Raw genomic sequence first — 25,055 nt, forward strand, 5'->3', positions numbered from 1 at the left:
GAGATTGCATGGGGTCTGTGAACACCTATTACATTTGTTATCTAATTTGTCAGAATAGAGCTTTGAGAGTTCCTCTTTGCTATAGAGTAGTCTGTGGAGGACCTTAAATTGTATGAGTGATAATCTAGCGCAACTAGATGACGAATTTACAGCATTTTAAGGCATCCTCCCAGAAATCTTCAGAGAGATTTAACTGAAATTCTGATTCCCAGTCCATCTTAATCTTATTTAGGATAGATTCGTTAGTTGGGGAGAGTAAATTATATAAATATGAAATACAGCCTCTTGACAAGGTTTTGGCTTCAATGATCAAGTCTATCCCGCTAGGTGTTGGGATATGTGGGAATGAAGTTGTGTGTGTTCTTGCAAAGTCACGTAGTGGGAAGTATTGAAATCTACGCGTATTGGATCTGACCCGTTTAAACTAAACATAGAAATCTGGGACTGAACATATTTGTATGAGCAATCAGTTCTGTGATGTTTGTGTATGTGTGTGTGTGTGTGTGTGCGTGTGTGTGTGTGTGTGTGTGTGTGTGTGTGTGTGTGTGTGTTGTATCTGCACACAGGCAGCCTATTGTCTACCGGAAGGCAGTAACTTACTCTCACAAAATAAACTATGTGAGGGTCAGCTAACATTTTAATGTATTTAATAATATTTTAGCTAATACAATATTTTCAGTCCGAGATTTCTACGTTTGGTTTAGTGTGTGTGTTTGCCTGTAATGTCAGGGCAGTGTGAACAAGCCCTAAGACTTGTAAACAAAAACATTGATGTGCAAAAGATTGCTCAAGGGCAGATTATGCAGTTATATAATCAGTTCTTTGGTTGTCCGGCTACTAAATGAGTGTAAACAAACTAATACAAAGTGAGAGATGCTTCAAATTTTCCAGGAAAAGTACGGAAAGAAAACTGCACCATTTAAGTGGAAAAGAGGCCATTTGGCAGAAATGGGTACTCACCACGAACAGCGTAGCCATCTTTAACTGACGCAGGGAAAGGTGGCAGGTTGTCTTTGGCATAGACGTCCTGAGCCAGAACTCGACCCATCCCATCTACAAACAGAGAAAAAGGAAGAAAAAAAGCTTTGCTAAACTCAACCATTTTTGTTTTAAAGAAATATTTATATATAAATCAAAGAGAGAAATTATGTCTAGACCAGCAAAATCTACTGTACATGAGAAAGCAAATGTACACATGCAGCCATACAAAATGGACAGAAATGCAAAGACGAGACAAACGAGGAGCCTACCCTGTCTCTGAACTAATACAATATGACAAAGAATGAATATTACATCACATATCATATTAAATAAGCGTTTATTCTGGTAGATTAAAAGCTAAAAGGTTAGTGTCTAAGCGAACCGCTAGTCAACAAAGCCACTAATTTAGCATTCAGTTATAAATGAGCTTGCTAGCTTAGCATACCACCAACTGATACTTACATACGACACACTGGCACAAATGAATACAATATTAGTTAATATTATGTTCTCCAATTAACTAAAACACTTTTAAAATGTGGGCAGTTTTAACATTTACATTAAACATAGACAGGCTTAACAAGCCACACAGGCTAATGTAGCATAATGCTAACTGTTAAACCTACCCCTACTGAAAAAAACAGCTTAAACCAGCCTAGGCTGGTTGGCTAGTTTTAGCTGGTCAACCAGGCTGGTTTTAGAGGGGTTTTGGCCACTTCCAGGCTGGTCTCCAGCCATTTACAGCCTGGTCTTAGCCGGTCAGGGTGGGAGATGACCAGCTAAAACCAGCTTGACCTGCCTAGCCAGGCTGGGAGCCCAACCAAAACCAGCTGTGTCCAGCTAACACCAGCCAACCAGCCAAGGCTGGTTTAAGCTGTTTTTTTCAGTAGGGACTAGCAGTGCATACATTCAAGCTATATCACACTGGCACAAATTTCGACCATTACTTGTGTATTACTATTTGAAGCTAGCACTGCTATGAAAATACACCGTTCAGATATTATTTGAATTTACATTAAGAAGAATATTTTGATCTAGAATAGTCTCTTTTGATTAGGAAAAAGTTAAGTTTGAATTGGTGGTCAACCCTTCAAGACAGAATCATTTTAAGATATGTTAAAGACAGCGGCTAGTTTTATCTTTCTAAGCTACCTGCTTTTTCCTCTTTGCTGGTTGTTTTCAAAGCGATTAGATGTAAGTGACACTTCTAGTTGACCTTTTTTAAAATCATAATTTATAAAACAGAAAAAAAGAAAAAAAATAGTTTATAGGTTGTTTTCAATCACGTGATTCTGGTGAAACACAGAATTCAGTTGGAGGGCAGGAAGTTAAAATCTGACTGGGAGACAGAGGAGTCTGTATTTTTGTGATTTATACCATATTTCCAAGGCGATATGAATAGAGAATAACCACATATGTTGGGCATGATCCTTGTATCATGAAGAGGGCCGAGTTTTCTACTGAACTAAAATGTCTGTCATCGAGGTGGTAGATACTGTATAAGCTATTTCATTACATGAAAAAATACTATAGTAAATACTATAGTGTGTGGAAGCATACTATAGATAATTACTTGAATTAAACTGTCATAATAATTCTATTGTTGCTGTGGTACAACACAACTGTAGTAATAAGTTATTCAATAGGCTTCAGTTTTCTAATATACACTAACACGATGCACCTCAGTTTACATTAACGTTACAGTATTTATTACAGTTTATCAGTTTACTGTACTGCAGTATTCTGTAGCATTCATTAACAAAGAGTTGTACACATTATAAACTTTACTATGTGGTTCAAAAACATGTTTATAATAAATTACTCTAGTTTTCACCCCATGAGGACATCTTCCAGACATCACGAAATAACAGATGAAAGCTTACAAAAGCATGGTCTCATAGTCTACATTATTATTTATTTATTTGTGTAAGGGGTATAAGCGCTCCACAATAATAACTGTCTAGTTTTGTCGCAAGAATTGCTTTTCTTTTTTGTCCGGTTGATGAACGTACCATCAACAAACATTCACCGCTGCTGCGCATATAGACGTTAACGTTACGGTTGTTTATTCCACCAAAATGCTAGTAAAAATAAGGATTGCTGCAAATCAAGATGGATATTTCATTACAGTGATTACATGGCAAGGTACATTATTTTTATTCTCCTAGAGTTTGTATAAGTGTGGTGGTATTTGTATCTGATTTTTATATAATACATTAGCATATTTCTACACATAGCTTGGTCTTTATATAATCTTTATTGGTGTTGTCAAACGAATTATCACGTTCCAAAAAAATTTGTAGACATGGATGTATTGAATACATGTTTATTACATGCCGCCTTTTCTTCTGTCTTTCAGGCAGTTTCTTGAACTTTCCCCCCTTCATGAGCAAAAACTTTTGGAAGTCTATAAAAGCTGTTCGGCATTTCTTATTTTGGCCGATTTTAACAATTATAAACAACATAAAACAGAAATATTTTGATGTTCTGATTGCGACTCCTACTGTATGTAGAAGAATCACTTCCTGCCCTCTAACTGAATTTCGCACATCATCAATGACGTCATGTGAAAACAACCTATACTACGATGGCCGAGGAAGCTTAACGAGTTGCAATTTAAGAAAGCACATGCTACCAGCAGCACTAGATCTGATAAATAAATTTGGGAGAATATCAGGTTACAGAAATAATCTATCGAATTTTAATGAACATGCTAATTTCTAATAAGCTAAGGACCATTTGCCCCTTCACTTGGTCTCAGACTGAATTTAAATATTTAGGGGTGAATGTTTCTCCTAATCTCAAAGATTTATTTTACATAAACTACCCCCCCAACTATCAAAAAGATTAAGGAGCACTTGGAACATTGGAATTTGCTCCCCAATTCACTGCTTGGAAGAATTAATGTAATAAAAATGAATATATCACCAAGAATTATTTTTGTTTATTTCAGTCATTGACCTGTTACTTTTTTTCAATTTAATTCACCTTTATTTGTATAGCGCTTTTACAATGTAGATTGTGTCAAAGCAGCTTCACATAGAAGATCATAGTAAATTGAAACAGTGTAGTTCAGTTTTCAGTGTTTAAGTTCAGTTCAGTTTAGCTCTGACACTGAACACTGAAGAGTAATCCATCGAAGCGCAGCTCTACAGATCCCGAACTATGCAAGCCAGAGGCGACAGCGGCGAGGAAAAAAACTTCACCAATTGGCGAAAGTGAAGAATTTAAAAACCTCAAGAGAAACCAGGCTCAGTTGAGAGAATCCACGCTCAGTACTTAAATAAAGATTTAAAACAAAAAGTAAACAAATTGATAAGCTCTTTTATCTGTAAGAACTCTGCGCCCAGAATATCTTTTAAAATACTAACTAACACCAAAGAGAAAGGCCTTCCTGACTTACAGTTACACTATTTGGCTGCGCAGATAAAAGGGATGATTGGTTGGATACGATCATTGAAGAAGCTCTATGCTCCTATGTTCCTTTCATTAGCAATGTGGAAAATTTACTCCCAGTGAACTTATGTTATCTACAACTTTCTTCGGACCTGGCAAGATACAAAAAGGTTTTGTGGCTCCTCTGCTAATATCTATGTTAGATCTTCTGTCGCCTAATCCAGATTTGCCACCTTCTTCACAAACAAGTGAAGAAACGCGCAGCAAATTGGTCAAAACAAACAACTGAAGAAACTTGACTTGTTTGTGTTGTGACCAATTTGCTGCGCGTTCCTTCACTTGTTTGTGGTTTGACCAATTTGTTGTCAAATTGATGAAGATAGTTTATTTTCTGGTGTTTTTTGTAATTGCATGTGCTTTCTTAAATTGCAGTGCCTTAAGCTTTCTCAGCCACCGTACTGAATAATGAACGCTTTAACTTCAAACTGTTTTTATAATTACATTGTTTTGATTGAGGTGAATTCATAAATGCAATTTCATTTAGAGGCACATTTGACAATATTTATGAATTATTTATAACAGTGTGACACTGATGCGACCAAACTTTGCTTTTGTTGCCTTAACAATACAACTACGAACTGGTGTGACTTGCAGTCAAACACAAAAATATATTACTGCTTATAAAGAACCTGTGGTCGAGTTTAATACGTAAGCCAAGAACTCACACACAGTTTAAATGAAGCGGTATGAAATGTGGATGAGAGCATGTCCTGAAACACATATGTGGCGTTTCCTCTGAACACCAAACACACTTGCACTCACACACAAATCGGCAGATCTCTTGGGGCAGGAACAAGCGCCCTCCCACACATGACAAGAAGAAGAGAAAAGAGAGGCAGTAGGCAGACAGAGAGAGAGAGAGAGAGAAAGAGAAATGAAGAATAGGGCAGAGCCAGAAGGAAAGAGAGAATAAACGGAGACCAAAAAAAAAAGACAGAAGGAGAGAGTGCAAAAGCGCTCTTGTAGAGATAAAGCATGAGAATGAGAAAGGGGAGAGCGAGCTGATGCTAATGAGGCCTCTTCTCGGTTGGAGGCTGATTAGAAAAGACTTATTTCTCTAAAACAGCACATCTGACGAGGCTCTAAATATAGCGCGTGTCTGGATTGGGAGATCAAACAGATGGGTACGGTGTTATCTACACACAGAGATGAGTACACAAGCACGCATCGCAGAGCGCTGACAACCCAGTCACTGTAAAACTGCAACGATTCCCTGCAGCTACAATACAGCAAGCCCAGATCTGCTCCACACAGCTGAGCACAGGCCCGTAAACAGACCACATGTAAAGCCTGAAGTCCAGACCAAATGCTGTCGTCTCAAATGAACAGTGCTCCTAAATCTGTGCAGTTTGATGGGGATTTTATCTTTGTGCTATCTAACACTCAATTAACTTTAATCGTATTCAAATAAAAAAAGCTAATTAATGTTTATAATACTAACCAGCTGGATATTAAACCTTCTCATAACTTGTAACCCAATGAACCTGTTCTCTGTTGCAATATATACATATATATACATATATAGAGATCTGCTGCACTGCCATCCACTGTGTTTGCATTCAGACTTGGGGATTGAGGAGGAAAGAAGTCCTCCTCACTTATAGTGTTTACATGATTATCTTTATAGCAGCAAAATTATAAATAACAATTTATGGTTATGTATGAGCAGGACATTAAATTACTGTTTATTTCTTTGCGTTTTAACTTTGTAAACTGTAAAATCACGGGTCTCCTCACGGTTTGTGTCTTATTTTGTGAGCCAACTGACAACAGTTGTTGGCTCCTCTCTTTTTCCCCTGCTCTGCCGGCCATGGCCACTCCTCCCTCTGCTCTCCACGCCCCTCATGAAGCATTTTTAAAAGAATTCTGAGGTAGACTTGAACTGAAAGAGGGGGTTTTCAAGGCCCTTTAATGATTTCATTAAATTTTCATCCCTCCCTGTATTCTGTCTGGAATGCAATTCTGGCCTTTGCATCACGTCTGGCTCTCTTAAAGAATTCATCCAATAATAAAAATGCTAAGATTTTTTTAATCATAAAACAAAACACAGTGAACATTATAGCTTTGCAAAGAGGTGGTTATATCTAAAGAAAGCTTTATACTGCCCTCAACTGACGCCACTGATTTAGTTCTCCACTTAAAAATGTAATTCTCATTTTATTTTTGTTATTTTTTGTTGCATTTACAATTTAGAGTATAAACTAACCCTTTAGCCCTATAATTGAGAATGTCATTGTGAAGAACCCAACCCATTATAAATTTGCAAACACTGCTATTGTAGTCAATAGTTATTAAATAAGAATGCAGTTCAAATGTCTTGTTTTAAACTAGTTTTACTCATTTCAGAGAAGTAAGCATAAGAGTATTCGCTGCCATTCAGTAATTACCACTGTAATAAACTGTAATGCATCCAAACGCCACTGCTTTAACAGTATACGGATACAGGTTTGCACAACAACATCTGCAAACCCACAGGTTATTGGTAATTTATACCAGCGAACTGAAAACTCCTGCTTATAAATCAACATCCAGCCGAACAGACAGTCCCACCTCAGCATACTGTAAATGGCCAATCTTCTACAAGGCTGAGAGCATTTATACATTTTACATTCATTTTATTAACCGAGGTGACAGCGAGAGGTTTTAAAACAGACAGCCGCTCATAACTTACACCCATCCTGTTGTATGAACAACGCATTTCCAAAAATTTACGAGCGACATTACTTGGCCGGGTGAGGATATTTCCTCTATTTACGCTGATCTGGACCTGCCCTCCTTGTGCTCGCGATGAGCTGAAGATCCATCACTTTTATCTGTCAGGAAACAGCGATGCTCTACACACTTGTTACTGATAAATTGAAGGCACGGCATTTGGGATGCTGGTGGCTTTTGTGAAAAGAGGCGATGTCGGAACGCTTGTGTGCTGAATGTTTGCATTAAAAAGCTTAGATATCCACTATTTGAATGGTTTTGGAAGTGTTGGTTTTTGTACACAAGCACGTATTCAGTACATCTCTAAACGTTGCGTCACACGTTGCAATTCATCAGTTCACTGGCTTCTTCTAAAATGGCAACAAAGCTCCTTCAAACTAGGCCATTCTCCATGAATAAACCAAACAGATACAGCCAAAAATTATTAATGACAACCATGCCATATCCAAATGAGTAAAAGAAGCTATGAAAAAAACAACAACAGATTCCAATAATTCACTTGGCTCTAATGAGCTGAATCCCAATTTGGCTTAGTAATGTGTAATGTTGAAATATACTCGTATGGATATTACTTTTGAGTGGAAAGAGTCTTTTGTGACAATTCTGAACTAGCCTGCTTCTTGCTTATTAGCATAAAATCAATACTTTCTGTGCAAGTATGCAAAAGTATACAAATTGTGATTCAGCCATGCTCAGATCAATCCATAACTGTGTCCAAATTCATAGGCTCCATCCCAAGACTGAATAAGTATTGTGCATTGAGGGATGACCCATTTTAAAGAGTTCTTTGATTATGTAACAGTAGGTTTAGGGTTAGGATTGGGATATGGATTAGTTCTATACAGTAGTGCCTACTAAAATCAAATAAATCAACGAGTCGCCGAAATTTGTTGTAATACCGGCAATCCCATACTATCAGTCATCCATTAGAATTGATTAACAGCTGTACATGTATATTGTGGTTTTATTCATTATATTACATTGTCATTCTGAACATGAATCAAGCCATTGTTTCTGAACAGTAATTCTAAAAATATGAAGAGTTTTCCTTCTAAAACAAGCATTTTTCCCATGTTTATGTTCAGTTCGCATTTAAAGTCAATAAAAAAAAGTACCTGTTCATTCCCATGAAATTTAAGTACCTGAACCTACACATAGGAGGCAGTGAAAAATTCATTATAGAAGCAAAATTCAGATGGCACTTAGAGGCTTTTGTATTTGAACTCTTCACTTGTTTTGTCATGTTGTTTCAGACTGAGCAGTGATTTGATTTTGGGAGGCATTAGAAACACTACTGCTTTTCATGAAACGTACATACCTCAACATACATTAAAGCCAGAGTTTGTTAGTTGTGTTGTATAAGATCACTTTCTCACTATAAGCAAACTGCTCCAGAGTTCCTTTTCAAACCAGTTGTTCAGACAATCTTGGACTGTTTATTTATTTATTGGTGTGGATTCAAGCCCAATTGCTCTGGTCATAAGTGTAAATGTATCCAGATCTTTAAGTGCATTTAACGATAACAGAGAGAGGTTTGTTGGACCAGGAACAGAACTGTGCAGGTGCAGTTAAGGTCAAAATTATTAGCTCTCCTGTGAAATACTTATTTTTCAAGTGATGTTTTACAGAGCAAGAAAGTTTTCACAGCATTTATAATATATATATATATATATATATATGTATATATATGTATATATATACATATATACATATATATATATATATATATATATACATATATATATATATATATATATATATATATATATATATATATATATATACATATATATATATATATACATATATACATATATATATATATATATATATATATATATATATATATATATATACATATATATATATATATATACATATATATATATATATATACATATATATATATATATACATATATATATATATACATATATATATATATATACATATATATATATATAAATATATATATATATATATATATATATATATATATAAATATATATATATATATACATATATATATATATATAATATATATATATATATATATATATATATATATATATATATATATATATATATATATATATATATATATATATATATATACATATATATATATATATATATATATATACATATATATATATATATATATATATACATATATACATATATATATATATATATATATATATATATATACATATATATACATATATGTATATATACATATATACATATATATTATTATATATTTTTTTTTTTCCTGGAGAAAGTCTCAAAATCAGATTTACATATTTAAATAAATGTTAAATTTTATGGTCAATATTATAAGCCCCCTTTATATATATATATATATTTTTTTTTTTCTCCGATTGTAAACTGAACAAACCACTGTTATTCAACAACTTGCCAGCCTAAATATCCTAACTAGCCTAGCTAACATAATAGCCTAGTTACTAACTACGTTCTATCTTAAGAACATGTGTTACAAATTTAGTTACAAACTATTGAGTAGTCACTAAGCTTCTAGTGTGAACTCTAAGGGTGCTTTCACACCTGTAAGTTGATTGTTTTGTTCCGAAACAGGGATTAAAATTGTGAAACAATTTATTTTGATGGTCCATTTGAGTATTAGCAGACTGTCTGTTTAATATCTGTTGATATTGCTCCTTTAACAGACATTTAAGTAACTATAAGAAACGTTGCAAGTACATGTCAACTTACACTAACCCCAATCCTAACCCCAACCTAACAGTCTACTCATAATTTAATGAGAATTAGTTGCATGTATATGCAATGTAACTTAAATTCAACAAACGGACCATCAAAATAAAGTGTTACTAAAATTGTTACAATGTTGCACTTTGCTCTTGGTGTGGTTCGCCTTCACACGGCAAAGTTTCTAAATAGACCAAAATAGCGAAATCAAGTCACGTGCGAGTAAACTCTGGTCACATTGGACAGAGTTTCAGGGTTTATTTTTTATTTTTATGAGTCCCGCTCAGCTGTCATGCATGCTTATTTAATTTATGACGATGAGCAATAGGACTTCTCACTATAATGGATCCTCTCCGGAGTTCGTTTCAATCGAGCCGAGACCACCTCATTCAGGCGATCCCAGACTGATTGATTTGGTGCGGATCCGATTTCGATTGCTGGATTCACATATGCCAAACGAACCGCGCTAATTGGGGAACCAGGTTGGGGAAACGTGCCAGGTTCTAAAACAAAACTCTAGGTGTGAAAGCACCCTAAGTTCTAGTCTAAACAAAAACTTATGAACAGCTGGTGCAGCTCCTTTGACAAGGTATCCCTAGGCATACTATAAATTTTAGATAGGTGTGTTAAGGCAAGCTGAAGCAAAACTCTGCAGGATGGTTTTTACACCCCTGGGTAAGACTGTGTTACTTAAAAATGTTCGGTTCGAACTTCATGGACCTTGAGGGCTATGGTTTTAAGTGTGTATCTTTCGAAGGGATCCAGGGCCTGAATCGGGACACAGCATTTGAGATGAATTTCTTTTTCCACCATCTAATCCGTGGTTGTAATCAACTGTCAATCGCCCTCTGCTGGTTTGGAGGTGAAATGGCACTGTGGCATGAATGACTATTCCACACATTTCTTGGGCCGGATGAGCATCAGGCATGATCGAAGGTGTGCGCCGGATATGAAGATGCTCGGTAAGGTGCTCACTGACCTGTGCAATACTTTGGCGTGTGGGCAGCATTGGCCAGGGCTATCCTCTCTGCTTTCGCTTCGGCGCCAGTGCAGAGAGGAATTTTCCGCCAACTTGAGCCATTCTGGCGCCAGATGCCTTTTCGTGGTAGAGGGGCCAAGTCACCTGTATAGGGCCCTGCCAGACGCATTGGGCACATTTCACTAGCGAATGGGCATTACCAGTATCCCCCACAACAAGGACCGAATTTAACGCCCAGCTCAAACCCCGACACAATTCACATCCACATGCAAGGGTAGCTGCTCTGTGTTAGTGATGGCCATGAAAAACCAAAGAAGAGCCATCAAAAACAATAGCATGGGCTAAACAGCTTTTAGTATGCCAGCTATAAAGTAAACAAAAAACTATGGGATGTTCTCTAACTCGGGGGGGATTGGACCACTCGTGATGTTCAAGTGGATCGAGCAACTGTGAGTGACTGAAAATCTTCCAAAAATACTGAATTTGTGTGTAAATTGACCACAGGACCAGATGATCACAATGGCATCAAAGCTTGAGAGGAGGTCAGCGAGTTAAAAAACAACAGAGGACGGAATGGTGGACGGAATGGATGACAAGATTAAAGCCAAAGAGATGGAGAGATGATAGGGCGAAAGAAAGAGTGAACAGATGTGTGACAGATGAGGAGCTACAGGCACGAAAGATGAAAAAGCAAAAAGCTGAAAGCCAGCAAAGCAAAGAGCTTGGTGCCTATATGCCTTCAGCACTTACTGGCCTATATACACACAGTACAACAGCCAATGAGAACCCATTTTGGTACTATCTGAGGGACAGCATTTCATGTTGAGTGGATGGTTCACCCAAAACAATCATCACCATTGACTCACCCCTGCCCCTTTCAAAACCAGCATGACTTTGCTTCTTCCGAGGAGAACAAAAGATTTTATTCATGGCCTCTATATAGTGTCTCTCTAAAACAAAATGCTCTTTTTTATTTTGAATATAGATTGTTTGGCTCTTCACATTTCATTGAAACCAAAAGAGCGGCAAAAACATTCCACGAAATGAATTGTGTGCTCCATGGAAGAAAGAAAGTGTAATAGTAACAACATAAGAGTGAATAAATGATGACAGGAATGCTGATATTTGGGTGTGCAATCCCTCAATTTGTTGACGATTTTCTCAAATGAGTCCGATTGTTTAATACTAAACATGCATGACACTTTCAAATGATCCCTTGTTGTTTTTTAATTCTGTTGCTTCTTAATTTTAACTGGTTTATATACAATGTATAAGGAATCAAACATTTTTCAGAGAATGGCGTAAACTAGAATATTAAAAACAGATTTGTAAAATTCCAATAGTTTATATTACAAGCAAACTTGCCCATTTCTATTTAAGAAACACATATTTTAATCATTTTTAATATATAACAAGTACCACTTGGTGATTAAAATGAAGTGCATTAATTCTAACTCAATGTACACTCACTGGTCACTTTATTATGTACACCTGTTCATCTGCTTGTTAATCCAAATTTCTAATCAGCCAATCACATGTCAGCAACTAAATGCATTTAGGCATGTAGCTGTCACGGATTGGCCAGGCTTTTCCACCAGCATCACGCAAAGATCACCATCACCTGAGTATTAACCACACACAGCTGCACCCAATCACCTATAGTCACTACATAAGCACACACCTCACTTCACTCAGTGTCCGGTCTCGTTCCTACGAAGCGGACTCTGAGTGAACACCTCCTGGTAATCACTAGCCCTCGATATCAACATATTGTACTTATCTGCTCTCTGTCTCTCCTAGTTTGTCCAGTGTTCCCGGTATCCTGTCTGCCTTGTGTTTGTCGTCATTCTGTCTTCCCCGCAAGCCCTCTGGTGTGTGCATTCGGTCTCCCTCAGTATCAGTCATCCAACCTTCCACCAAGGACCTCTACAAACAACCAGACTCCACTCACTTCTCCTCCGTTCTCCTGAAGTGCTTATATGTTGTAAATAAACTTCGTTAATAACTCACTCACCTTCCTTGTCCGTCTGCTTCCCGTAACAGAAGACCGGACCTCTACAATCAACAGCATGAGCACTCACGATCCCATTCAGGAGTTGGTGGACTCGCTAAAGAGAGTTTTATTGCCATCTACTCCACTTCCCGAAGCACCACCAGCACCGAGCACTTCTTCACCGTCCACCCACTCATCCAGTCCCATGGCTCGACCAGCGCCCTACTCTGGCGGGGCGGAGGAGTGCAATGGATTCCTTCTACAATGTTCTCTAATATTCACCATGCAACCTGAATTATATCCCACAGATCGGTCTAAAATCGCGTTCATCATCTCCCTTCTCTCTGGGTCGGCTCTTCGGTGGACAGAAACCATCTGGCAACAGTCTGGGCCGGTAACCAGCTCCATTCAAGCTTTCATCAAGTACTTTAAGGAGGTTTTTGGTCGCGCAGATGCAGAAGTAGCAGCTGGAGAACAGTTATACCATCTCAAACAGGGAGCCATGTCCACTCAGGATTATGCGCTCCGGTTCCGTACTCTGGCTGCTGCTAGCGGATGGAATGAGCGATCTCTCCTCACCACCTACCGGCTCGGACTGGAGCCCAGCCTCCGACTACAGCTAGCAGCCCTCGATGATACCTTGGGGTTGGAGAAATTCATCCAACAATCCCTCCGCTGTTCAGATCGTCTGAGGGCCTACCAGCACGATCTTCCGCCTGTACCCCAAGCACTCCTCCGTTCGCCAGAGCCAGCAGTCCCTCCAGAACCTGAACCAATGATCGTGGAATCTGGTAGACTCACCATCACTGAGCGACAGAGGAGGCTGACCCGGGGTCTATGTATGTACTGTGGTGCCGGAGGACATGTCAGGCTGGACTGTCCCATTCGTCCAGCACGTCCCTTGGTGAGTGTATTCAGTTCTCCCATTGAAAAAATGCATCCTCTCACCACCAATGTCCAGTTAACTACCCCTTCTGTATCTGTTTCAGTCACGGCCCTCATCGACTCCGGGTCAGCTGGAAATTTCATCTCGTACGCCCTCTGTCGCCAGCTCCAACTTAACACCGAAGCCTCGATGCACGTCTACCAGATCCAACCCATAACCAACGCAATCCATTCCCAGGCACGTGTCCATCGCAAATGTGAACCTATCGATCTCCAAGTGGGATTGCTCCACAAGGAGGAGATCCAATTTTTGGTTCTGGAGGGTGCATCTATGGACATCATTCTAGGGCGCCCGTGGCTGGTGAAGCACGATCCCATCCTCTCTTGGGGCACAGGAGAAATAAAGAAATGGGGTGAAGACTGCAAAACCAGATGTTTTCCCGACCTACCTGTTCAACTTCAGAAACCACTTACCATCTATGTCACGTCTGTCGAAAGTCCAGTCGATAAACGATCCATTCAAATCCCGAAGATATACTCCGCATATGAAGACGTTTTTTGCCCCAAGAGAGCTTCCCAGCTACCTCCACATCGACCATGGGACTGCGCCATAGACCTGCTACCAGACGCTCCTATGCCCAAAGGTAGGATCTACCCGTTGTCCCTTCCGGAAACTAAGGCCATGGAGGAGTATATTCAGGAAGCACTGAGTCAGGGGTATATTCGCCAGTCCACGTCACCCGCTGCCTCAAGCTTTTTCTTTGTGGCCAAGAAGGATGGAGGGCTGCGTCCTTGCATTGATTATCGAGTTCTGAATCAAGGAACAATTAAGTTCCGGTATCCCCTTCCTCTCGTCCCTGCGGCCCTGGAACAACTCCGATCCGCCAAGGTATTCACGAAGTTGGACCTCCGCAGCGCCTACAATCTGGTCAGAATACGTGAGGGGGATGAGTGGAAGACGGCGTTTGTAACCCCTACAGGGCACTACGAATACCTGGTCATGCCCTATGGTCTGGTCAACGCCCCCTCCGTATTCCAGAACTTCATTCTCGAAGTCCTCCGGGAGTTCCTCCATATCTCCGTCATAGTCTACATTGATGACATCCTGATTTACTCCCGGAGTGAGGCCGAACACCGCCACCACGTTGCGGAGGTCCTACAAACCCTCAGAGACCATCAATTGTACCTCAAGGCTGAAAAATGCTCCTTCCACCTACCGTCTGTTCAGTTCTTGGGGTACATTATTGATCAGAAAGGGGTTCGCATGGACGAGGGGAAGGTCACTGCCGTTGTCTCCTGGCCACAACCAACAACTATTAAAGAACTCCAGCGATTTCTAGGGTTTACCAATTTCTATAGACGATTCATCCACAACTACAGTCTCATTACCGCTCCGCTGACCAACCTACTCAAAAACCACCCCAAGAAACTCTCCTGGCCTCCCGAAGCCGATGCAGCCTTCCAAACCCTCAAACAAGCCTTCACTCAAGCTCCACTCCTGACTCACCCCGATCCTGAAATCCCGTTCGTGGTCAAGGTAGACGCCTCGACAACTGGAGTGGGAGCCATCCTGTCACAACATCAAGGTACACCAGCATTACTCCATCCATGCGCCTATTTCTCAAGGAAGCTCAGCCCGGCGGAGAGAAACTATGACATCGGAAATCGGGAGCTATTGGCTATCAAGCTTGCCCTGGAAGAATGGCGACACTGGCTGGAGGGAGCCAAACATCCTTTCCAGGTGATTACAGACCATAAGAATCTCCAGTACCTCAAAGAAGCCAAAAGACTCTGTCCTCGTCATGCCCGATGGTCCCTGTTCTTCTCCCGATTCCAATTCTCCATATCTTACCGACCTGGGTCAAAGAACATCCGAGCGGACGCACTTTCCCGTATTTATGATCAGCCGGAAATCATGGAGACCCCAGCCAGAATCCTCCCAGAACAGATCACGGTCTGTCCCATCACCTGGTCCGCTCCTACAGTCATCGCCACTCCCGAATCCAGGACTCCGCCGGGCTGTCCCCCCAATCGTCGCTTCATTCCTGAAAACCAACGGGTAGATCTGATTCATTCCACCCATACATCTTTGGGCACTGGGCATCCCGGGACCAACAACACCCTCTCGCTGCTATCCCAACGCTTTTGGTGGCCGCACATGGCGAGGGATGTGAGGAGATACGTTCAAGGCTGTAGAGAGTGCGCTATGTCGAAGAGTCCTCGCCATCTACCTGCAGGTAAACTCCATCCCTTGCCCATCCCAAACCGCCCCTGGTCACACCTAGGAGTTGACTTCATGACAGATCTCCCATCATCTGAAGGTAATACCTGCATTTTAGTCATTGTCGATCGATTTTCCAAATTCTGCCGTCTGATTCCCTTGAAGGGTCTGCCCACAGCCCTAGAAACCGCCGAAACCCTATTCAACCATGTCTTCCGATGCTTTGGGTTACCTGAAGACATAGTCTCGGACAGAGGACCCCAGTTCATCTCCAGACTATGGAAAGCCTTCTTCAGACTCCTAGGTGTGACCGTCAGCCTCTCGTCTGGCTATCATCCACAGACCAACGGCCAGACAGAGAGGAAGATCCAAGAAGTGGGGCGGTTCCTCAGAACATTCTGTCACGGTCATCAAAACTCCTGGAGCCAGTTTCTGGGCTGGGCGGAATACGCCCAGAATTCCCTGCGGCAACCTACCACCGGACTTACGCCATTCCAGTGTATTCTGGGCTTCCAACCTCCACTCTTTCCCTGGGATGGCGAACCTTCTGATGTCCCCGCAGTGGATTACTGGTTCCGGGAGAGCGAGAGGGTCTGGGACGATGCTCATCACCATCTCCAGAGGGCAGTTCGCAGAGCCAAGGAGGTCTCCGACAAGAGGAGGATTCCAGGTCCTAGCTATGCGCCGGGGCAGAAAGTTTAGCTCTCCACCAGAGACATCCGCCTGCGACTGCCCTCCCCGAAAACTTAGTCCCAGATTTGTTGGTCCCTTCACCATCCTGGAGCAGGTCAACCCCGTCACATTTAAGTTACAGTTACCACCTCAATATAGAATCCACCCCACATTCCACGTGTCACTCCTCAAACCCTTTCACGACCCTCTGATTCCCTCCACAGAGCCTGGCCATGAAGAGGAACCTCCTCCCCCACTGATGTCGGAAGTCAGATCCATCTACAAGGTCAAGGACATTCTACGGTCCCGACATCGTGGTGGTCATCTGGAGTATCTGGTCGACTGGGAGGGATACGGTCCGGAGGAGAGATCTTGGGTCCCCAGATCAGATATATTAGATCCTGCACTTATGGAGGAGTTCCACTCCAATCACCCCGAGTTTCCAGCACCTCGTGGACGTGGTAGACCACCACGGCGTCGGAGGTATAGGCCCTCAGGAACGGGCCCTGGGGAGGGGGGTAATGTCACGGATTGGCCAGGCTCTTCCACCAGCATCACGCAAAGATCACCATCACCTGAGTATTAACCACACACAGCTGCACCCAATCACCTATAGTCACTACATAAGCACACACCTCACTTCACTCAGTGTCCGGTCTCGTTCCTACGAAGCGGACTCTGAGTGAACACCTCCTGGTAATCACTAGCCCTCGATATCAACATATTGTACTTATCTGCTCTCTGTCTCTCCTAGTTTGTCCAGTGTTCCCGGTATCCTGTCTGCCTTGTGTTTGTCGTCATTCTGTCTTCCCCGCAAGCCCTCTGGTGTGTGCATTCGGTCTCCCTCAGTATCAGTCATCCAACCTTCCACCAAGGACCTCTACAAACAACCAGACTCCACTCACTTCTCCTCCGTTCTCCTGAAGTGCTTATATGTTGTAAATAAACTTCGTTAATAACTCACTCACCTTCCTTGTCCGTCTGCTTCCCGTAACAGTAGCCATGGTCTGCTGCAGTTCAAACTGAGCATCAGAATGGGAAGGAAAGGTGTTTTAGGGTGCTTTCACATCTGTGGTTCGGTTCATTTGGTCCGGACCAAGGGCAACTAATGATACATTGTAGCGTTTCTCTGCTGTTTTGGGGTCCTTTTCACACCACACTGATTGTTTTTTGTCCGACTAGCATTTCCTAAACTGCTTTTCGATTGGTCAGAATTAACATGTGGGAAAATGCCAATGGAACTCCCGCAAGTGAACAAACCGGCAGACACAAAATGTCCCTTTTTACTATGGAGGGACGACTGCGCTGGCTGATTGCATCCCTTGTCATAGTATACTATATAGTTTGTATACATCACTTTAGACAAACTATACATTTCGAGAATGAAGTGCAGCTGGAAAACTGTGTTTTAATGCATTGCAAAGGGCGAAGGCACATCACCAGTCACTTTAGAAGGAGGCGTGAATTAATTTAGCTAAACTGCGACATGGTCATCTTCTGGAAATATTACCAATGATCCATCAGGTAATGTTTTCTCTCTCTCTCGGTTTAAAATTGTTGTTAAAGCGCTGTCAACAAATATTTTTTTTCCACACCCCAAAATGCACAGCGCATCGGCCTACGGAAGGTAGATTAGTCCAAAAAGGCGCAGTACTTTTTGTGGTTGGGTCAGTTACAATTCAGATCACGTTCTCAACACAAACTAACTGCTCCAGGGTTCATTTGAAAGCGTACCGAGACCACCTCTTTAAGGAGGTCAAGGAGCACTTTTTGGTCCGCTTTTGGTGCGCACTTGAGTGCGATTGCTACATTCACACCTGTCCAAACAAACTGCACCAAGAGGAAAAACGAACTCTAGTGCGATTCAACCGAACTAATCAAGGCAGGCATAAAAACACCCATAAGTGACTTTGAATGTGGCTTGGTTGTTGGTGCCAGACGGGCTGGTCTGAGTATTTCAGAAACTGCTGATCTACTGGAATTTTCACGCACAACCATCTCTAGGGTTTACAGAGAATGGTCAGAAAAAGAGAATATCCAGTGAGCCGCAGTTCTGCAGGTGCAAATGCCTTGTAGATGCCAGAGGACAATGGCTAGACTGGTTCGAACTGATAGAAAGGAAATAGTAACTCAAACACTTGTTACAACTGAGGTATGCAGAAGAGCATCTCTGAATGCACAACACCTTGACCCTTGAGGCAGATGGGCTACAGCAGCATAAGACCACACCGGGTGCCACTCCTGTCAGCTAAGAACAGGAAACAAAGGCTACAATTCGTACAGGCTCATCAAAATTGGACAATATAAGATTTGTAAACGTTGCCTGGTCTGATGAGTCTCGATTTCTGCTGCAACATTCGAATGGGAGGGTCAAAATTTTGCATCAACAACATGAAAGCATAGATCCATCCTGCTTTGTATCAACGGTTCAGGCTGGTGTTGGTGGTGTAATAGTGTGGGGGGTATTTTCTTGGCACACTTTGTGCCCATTAGTTCCAGTTGAGCATCGTGTAAAAGCCACAGCCAACAGTATCTGTGTATTGTTGCTGACCACGTCCATATCTTAATGACGACAGTGTACCCATCTTCTAATGGCTACTTCCAGCAGAATAACACGCCATGTCATAAAGCGCGAATCATCTCAGACTGGTTTCTTAAACATAACAAGGAGTTCACTGTACTCAAATGGCCTCCACAGTCACCCGATCTCAATTCAACAGAACATCTTTGGGATCTGGTGGAACGGGAGATTCGCATCATGGATGTGCAGCCAACAAATCTGCAACCTCATGATGCTATCATGTCAAAATGGACCAAAATCTCTGAGGAATATTTCCAGTACCTTGTTGAATCCATGCCACGAAGGATTAAGGCAGTTCTGAAGGCAAAAGAGGGTCCAACCTGGTACTAGTAAGGTGTACAAAATAAAGTTGCTGGTGAGTGTATACCTTTCATGAAGCAGATCTTTAATCCCAATTTAGTCATTTCCTGAGTACCCAAAATAATTAAAGATATACAAGAACAAGAGCAGACTCATTTTTGCTAATATCGATGTTCTATTAATAATAATAATAATAATAATAATAATAAAAAGCTACAATTCATATTAGCCTCAATTTACACAGCAAGTCTTAATCCACAAAGCCCATAATTTCGTAACATATTTTTTCACGTTTACAGTTACTTCACCAAGTTTTAAAATTTTTAAATACGTTATACAATCCTTAATAAATATGAATCGCTAAACTAATTAAGCGCATTATTAACAAAAAGAACGTTTGACATTCCTAAACGATGAATATTATCTTTCATTTGGATTAATTTAGCCAAACTAAGTCAGCTCAGGCTTGATATGAGCAACAGAGTCTTACCTCTGTAGTTGATGATTTCGGTACCCAGGACAGGAGTCATCTCCAGCACAGTGATGAAGGCCTTGTCCATAGAAGTGAGGGGAAACGGGGACATGCGGTGTCTCCGAGCTACCTTTGTGATGTCTACAGCACTGTGACCTGAGATAAAGAAAGAGAGAGAGAGAGAACTTAAACATGCTCTCAGATCCGCAAACCTGTGCAAAGAGTGAAAATGGCCAATCGGTCACCCACTTGCTCTCAGGATATTCTCCTTGCTGCTGCATCGTGACTGCACCTACAGATATAGAGAGAGAGACAGAATGAGAGGGAATGAGGCAGAGAGAGAGAAAGGAATTGGGGAAAAGAAAGACAAAAAAAAAGAGAGACATGAAGAGTTAGAGCACAAAAGGAGCCCCATCCTCCGTCCAGGAGAGTTAGCATTCCACTGACAGGATTCATAAAGATCAGAATGATCATCTACACATTCAGACGAAACAACCAAAAGAAACTAGCTTGAAAATGAACCAAATGAAAACAACATTTCCAGTCCTACTGCCATTATTATCATTATCATCATGGTCTTGAAATAATGCTTTGGCGAGTGTGGAAAGCTGTAACTTCATAATGCCCAAAACAACTTATTTCTTGAAAATTATCTGATGCAACAGACATTAAAGTCAACATGAAATGTTTTAATCTTTTATGTGATGCCTTTAAGAGCATCCAACAATAGCCTGAAGTGAAAATCAATGGTTCCACAGGACTTCCATATGTTTTTTTTTTGCATAATTGTGATGGGGTCGATGATATAATGCACCAGGAATTGTCTAGGATCCTGATAATTGGCCTTCAACATCCAACATTATTTAGTTGAAGTCTTTATGTGATTTTTTCCCCCTTTTCCAAATATTTCCCCAAGTGATGTTTAACAGAGCAAGACATTTTCCACAGTATTTCAGATAATATTTTTTCTTCTAGAGAAAGTCTTGTTTGTTTTATTTCTGCTAGAAAAACATCTGTTTTTCATTTGTTTAAAACCATTTTAAGGTCAATATTATTAGCCTACAGAACAAACCATCATTATACAATGACTAATTACTGTAACTTAACCTAATTAACCTAGTTAAGCCTTTAAATGTCACTTTAAGCTGAATACTAGAATCTTGAAAAATATCTAATAAAATATTATGTACTGTCATCATGGAAAAGTTCATGAGTTATTAGAAATGAGTTATTAAAACTCTTATGTTTTAATAAATTTCTTCTCTCCGTTAAACAATAATTGAGGAAAAACACACAAGAGGGGCTAATAGTTCAAGAAGGCTAATAATTCTGACTTCAACTGTATGCATATTTTACTCAGCAGTCTACATCTCACAATATACATGTTAAATAAAAGATACATTCAATTAGACCTTATGCCTCTTAAGGGTGATTCTGAATAAATGTATAAGCCCCATCCCAATTCCTTACCCATTCCCATTGGCCCTTGAAACAAAGTATGAAGGTGAAGTTCAAATTTTACCCCTAAGAAATAGGACAGCACTACAACACCAGCACACGTCATGGTATGTCATCACGAGCTTGTACTTTATTCGAGTTCGACGATAGCGACTGCTGTAGTTATTCCAGTTGCATTATTTTTTGGTATTTATCAATCAGGACATCACTGAAGGCAACAATATCATATTATCATAACGATATAATTTGGCAATAAGCTTGTAACTGTACTGTGTATTTACACCGTGGCCATATTCATCAATACGAAAACTACATTAACATTATTCCAGACACTGTAAAAAGATCATTCCCAGCCACTAGACTGTTCTGACAGGGTATTCCAGTGTCATCGAGTGACAGATGTAAAAGTATGTTGTACAGGAGCTCCTGTTATACAGGAGTTATTATAATAGATTATAGACTGCGAGTTTTTGTGCTTTTTTTAATCTTTTTTTTTTTTTTGTATGACGGCAAAACACTAACGCCATTATGAATGTATTAAAACATATGCTTGTTTGTTCTTAAACTTCATAATGATGACAAAAAAAAATACTAATTTGTGTATCTCCTGACTTACGTTTGCAGCCATGCTGCCGTTATAGCTGGTGTATTCTGGGAAATTTTCGTACCCTTTGGTTTTGAGTGTGGTCCTGAAAAATCTCCATTTCAAGGGCTATCTAGCCCTTCCCCTCTAGCTCTACACCTTCTAAAGAGAATTGGGACACTCATACCCCTTCAAGCTCAAAACGAGGGGTAGGGGTATTGGGAAGGCTAAGGGGTAAAATTTGTATTTTTTGTCATTATTATGAATTTTTATAACAAACAAGCATATGTTTTTTATTACATTCAAAACGGCTTTCATGTATTTTTCAATTCAATTCAATTCACCTTTATTTGTATAGCGCTTATACAATGTAGATTGTGTCAAAGCAGCTTCACATAAAAGGTCATAATAAATAAGAACAGTGTAGTTCAGTTTTCAGTGTTTAAGTTTAGTTCAGTTTAGCTCAGTTCAGTGTGGTTTAATAATCACTACTGAGAGTCCAAACACTGAAGAGCAAATCCAACGATGCGCAGCTCTACAGATCCCAAACCATGCAAGCCTGTGGCGACAGCGGAGAGGGAAAAAAACTTCACTAATTGGCGAAAGTGAAGAAGAAAAACTTTCTGTCATACTTAAAAATAAATAAATTAATAAAAAAAGGTCAAATAAAAACAGCTAAATCTGGCTATAATCTATAATCCATAATATTAACTCCTTTGTAGCAGTCCCACAACATACTTTCACATCTGTCACTCGATGATGCTCGAATACCCTGTCAGAAAAGTCATGATTATCAAACTCATATGAAGCAAGAGATTGCGATGACATATGATGACGTGTACAGATGCTGTAGTGGTGTTCCATTTCTTAGGGCTAAATTATGAAGCCCTTCCCCTTCACACTCTGTTTCAAGAGCCAAGCGGAAAGGGGAAGGGGCGCAAAAAGGATTGGGCCATAGTCTGTATATCCTGCAATTTTTGGAACTTGGACATTAAAGGTCAAGTTCAGCCTTAGAAGCATATCAACTTATACAAGCGGTGATCTGTTAATGTATATGACATCAGGCAAAATGTTCATTCTTTGTTTGTGAGCAAATAATTAATTTCACAGACTTTTGAAACATTAAAGTTTCTACTCTAAGTATATAAAATCCCTTTTGCAAGTTTGATTTGATGTAGACAGGAAAAATAAAAGATTTCATGATGACTTTAACAGCTTAATGCTCCACGTGATGAAACTCCCTTCGATCACTCCCACCCATTTGGTTTAATTTAGCCCCCTTGGAACCCGCATTTCTGTGCCATGAATAATTTTAAGATAATAATAATAACAGCAAATTTGATAATACATTCAGCTGTAACTGTGGAATCTACCAATACAAAGTATCATAAAGTAAGGAGTTCCCTTAGGCCAAGAGTAATGGTATGACAGGGCAATCGAATTCCATGCAAAAAAAATACACATTGACTTGAGGCTAGAAGTTGACAGAATATTAACTCTTTGATTTACTGCATGAAAGTGTTAAAAAGAGCCCTTTTATGTGTCCTTCGTGCTGAGACGCAATGCCCCTGGCCTATAGGGGGAGACAAACAAGCAAGTCCCAAATCTTTTTCTACTCACGATCCAGTTACAACAGACTAGCACCAACACGACAAAAATCAATGATCGACACAGAGCAAAGAGTTAGAGAAAGACAGGAAGAGGAAGAAAACGATGAGGCGCAGCTCACATACAGCAAACAGCAAGAAAAACACTGCATCTAAATGGAGATCGAACTTAAAAAGAACAGAAAATAACGGGAGAAAAACGATCTAAGAAACAGAACTCAATGTCCACAAGAGACTCCAACACACCAAACGGCTAATAAAACAAAGAGAGCATTAGAAAAAGAGCGACGTCTACAGACAAGATAATGAGAGAGAAGGAAAGAAACAGAGACGAGGAGAGAGAAGGAGAGTGTAAAAAGCAAGGAGTTTGGACTCCTGACGCAAAGCAGAGTTTGCGGATGGAAGCAGCTCCTTTTTTTTTTTTGTTTTTTTATTTTGTTTTTGCGTGGGTTGGGAATAGTTACTCGCGAGTCGAAGGTCCTATGGTTCCTGCGATCATCTTTGAGCCCCTCCAGCCTAGAGTGGAGCTTTGGCAATGAACAGAAACAAAAGGGTTTACAACAGACAGAGCAAAGGAGAAGCTTTGGGAGACCAAAAAAGAAAACCGAATGAATTTTTTCGTTTGTTTATTTGTTTTTGTTTTTTAAAGGCTCTCTGAGACAGCGATCGCTTAGTTTTACACACAACAAGCTGACATGACAACGAATGAGTGGTGAAGAGACATCTGACTGGACGCCATTTGGTCCTGGTGTTAATGTTTAGATGGGATTTATGCCGTCCAGCCAGGAAAATACAGTAGCAAAGGTTAGCAAGGAAGAGGCACAATGTCACAATTAGCAAAAATCACAACGGCACACTTCTGTTGCTGTGATATTTCAGAGGACACCTGAGAAAACACTGCGCTGCTGGTGGGGAGTGTCAGAGTGCTGATGGCCACCTGAGTTTGTGTGTATTACATCATTATATCTGAGCTTTGAAGGGATTGTGAATGTGACTACATGCACACACATGTGAGAGATTAAAGATGGAGAATGAATGAAGAGGAAAACACAAGGGCTGGTAATACAATTCAATTTCAGGGCTGCAGTAGCCAAAATGCTCATTATTATGTTGGGTTCACACCAAATATGGAGCACTTGCCCTAGTTTACTCACAGGATGTCTTTCACCTCAAGCTAATTTTCTACTTAAGTTGAATTATTTGACCTTGAGTGGAAGATGCGACTGACGGTTGAATTCTGCACAAAATTCCTGTACATTCCGCATCATTCGCACTGCCCGGCAGAAGTTATATTAGCGGATGTGCATTGACTTTGTATTTAATCTACTCGCGTGAATACTTCATCTGGCTTTTGGTGTGAAAAGCATTATGGTTCATTAAATATTCTTAATTGAGATGTTAAACATTTATAAAATGGTTTATGTC

The 25,055-nt window shown here is 40.3% G+C and overlaps 1 protein-coding gene across 7 annotated transcripts in view; it reads right to left on the reverse strand.

Annotated features, from left to right (window-relative positions):
- The window catches only part of gphna (gephyrin a), a 194,389-nt gene that overhangs the window by 23,255 nt on the left and 146,079 nt on the right, over positions 1–25,055 (reverse strand). For 4 of the 7 annotated variants that reach the window (XM_056477362.1, XM_056477361.1, XM_056477365.1 and 1 more), the window contains 3 exons: positions 20,232–20,274; positions 20,001–20,138; positions 961–1,053 (listed from right to left, as the gene is read on the reverse strand). In XM_056477362.1, coding sequence (XP_056333337.1) covers positions 961–1,053; positions 20,001–20,138; positions 20,232–20,274 — 274 coding nt within the window. Of the gene's footprint in view, positions 1–960; positions 1,054–20,000; positions 20,139–20,231; positions 20,275–24,094; positions 24,158–25,055 lie in introns of all 7 variants that reach the window. The other 3 variants (XM_056477363.1, XM_056477359.1, XM_056477360.1) reach the window with 1 other exon arrangement.

Source organism: Danio aesculapii, chromosome 17, assembly GCF_903798145.1.
Source record: "Danio aesculapii chromosome 17, fDanAes4.1, whole genome shotgun sequence".
Taxonomy (NCBI): Eukaryota; Metazoa; Chordata; class Actinopteri; order Cypriniformes; family Danionidae; genus Danio; species Danio aesculapii.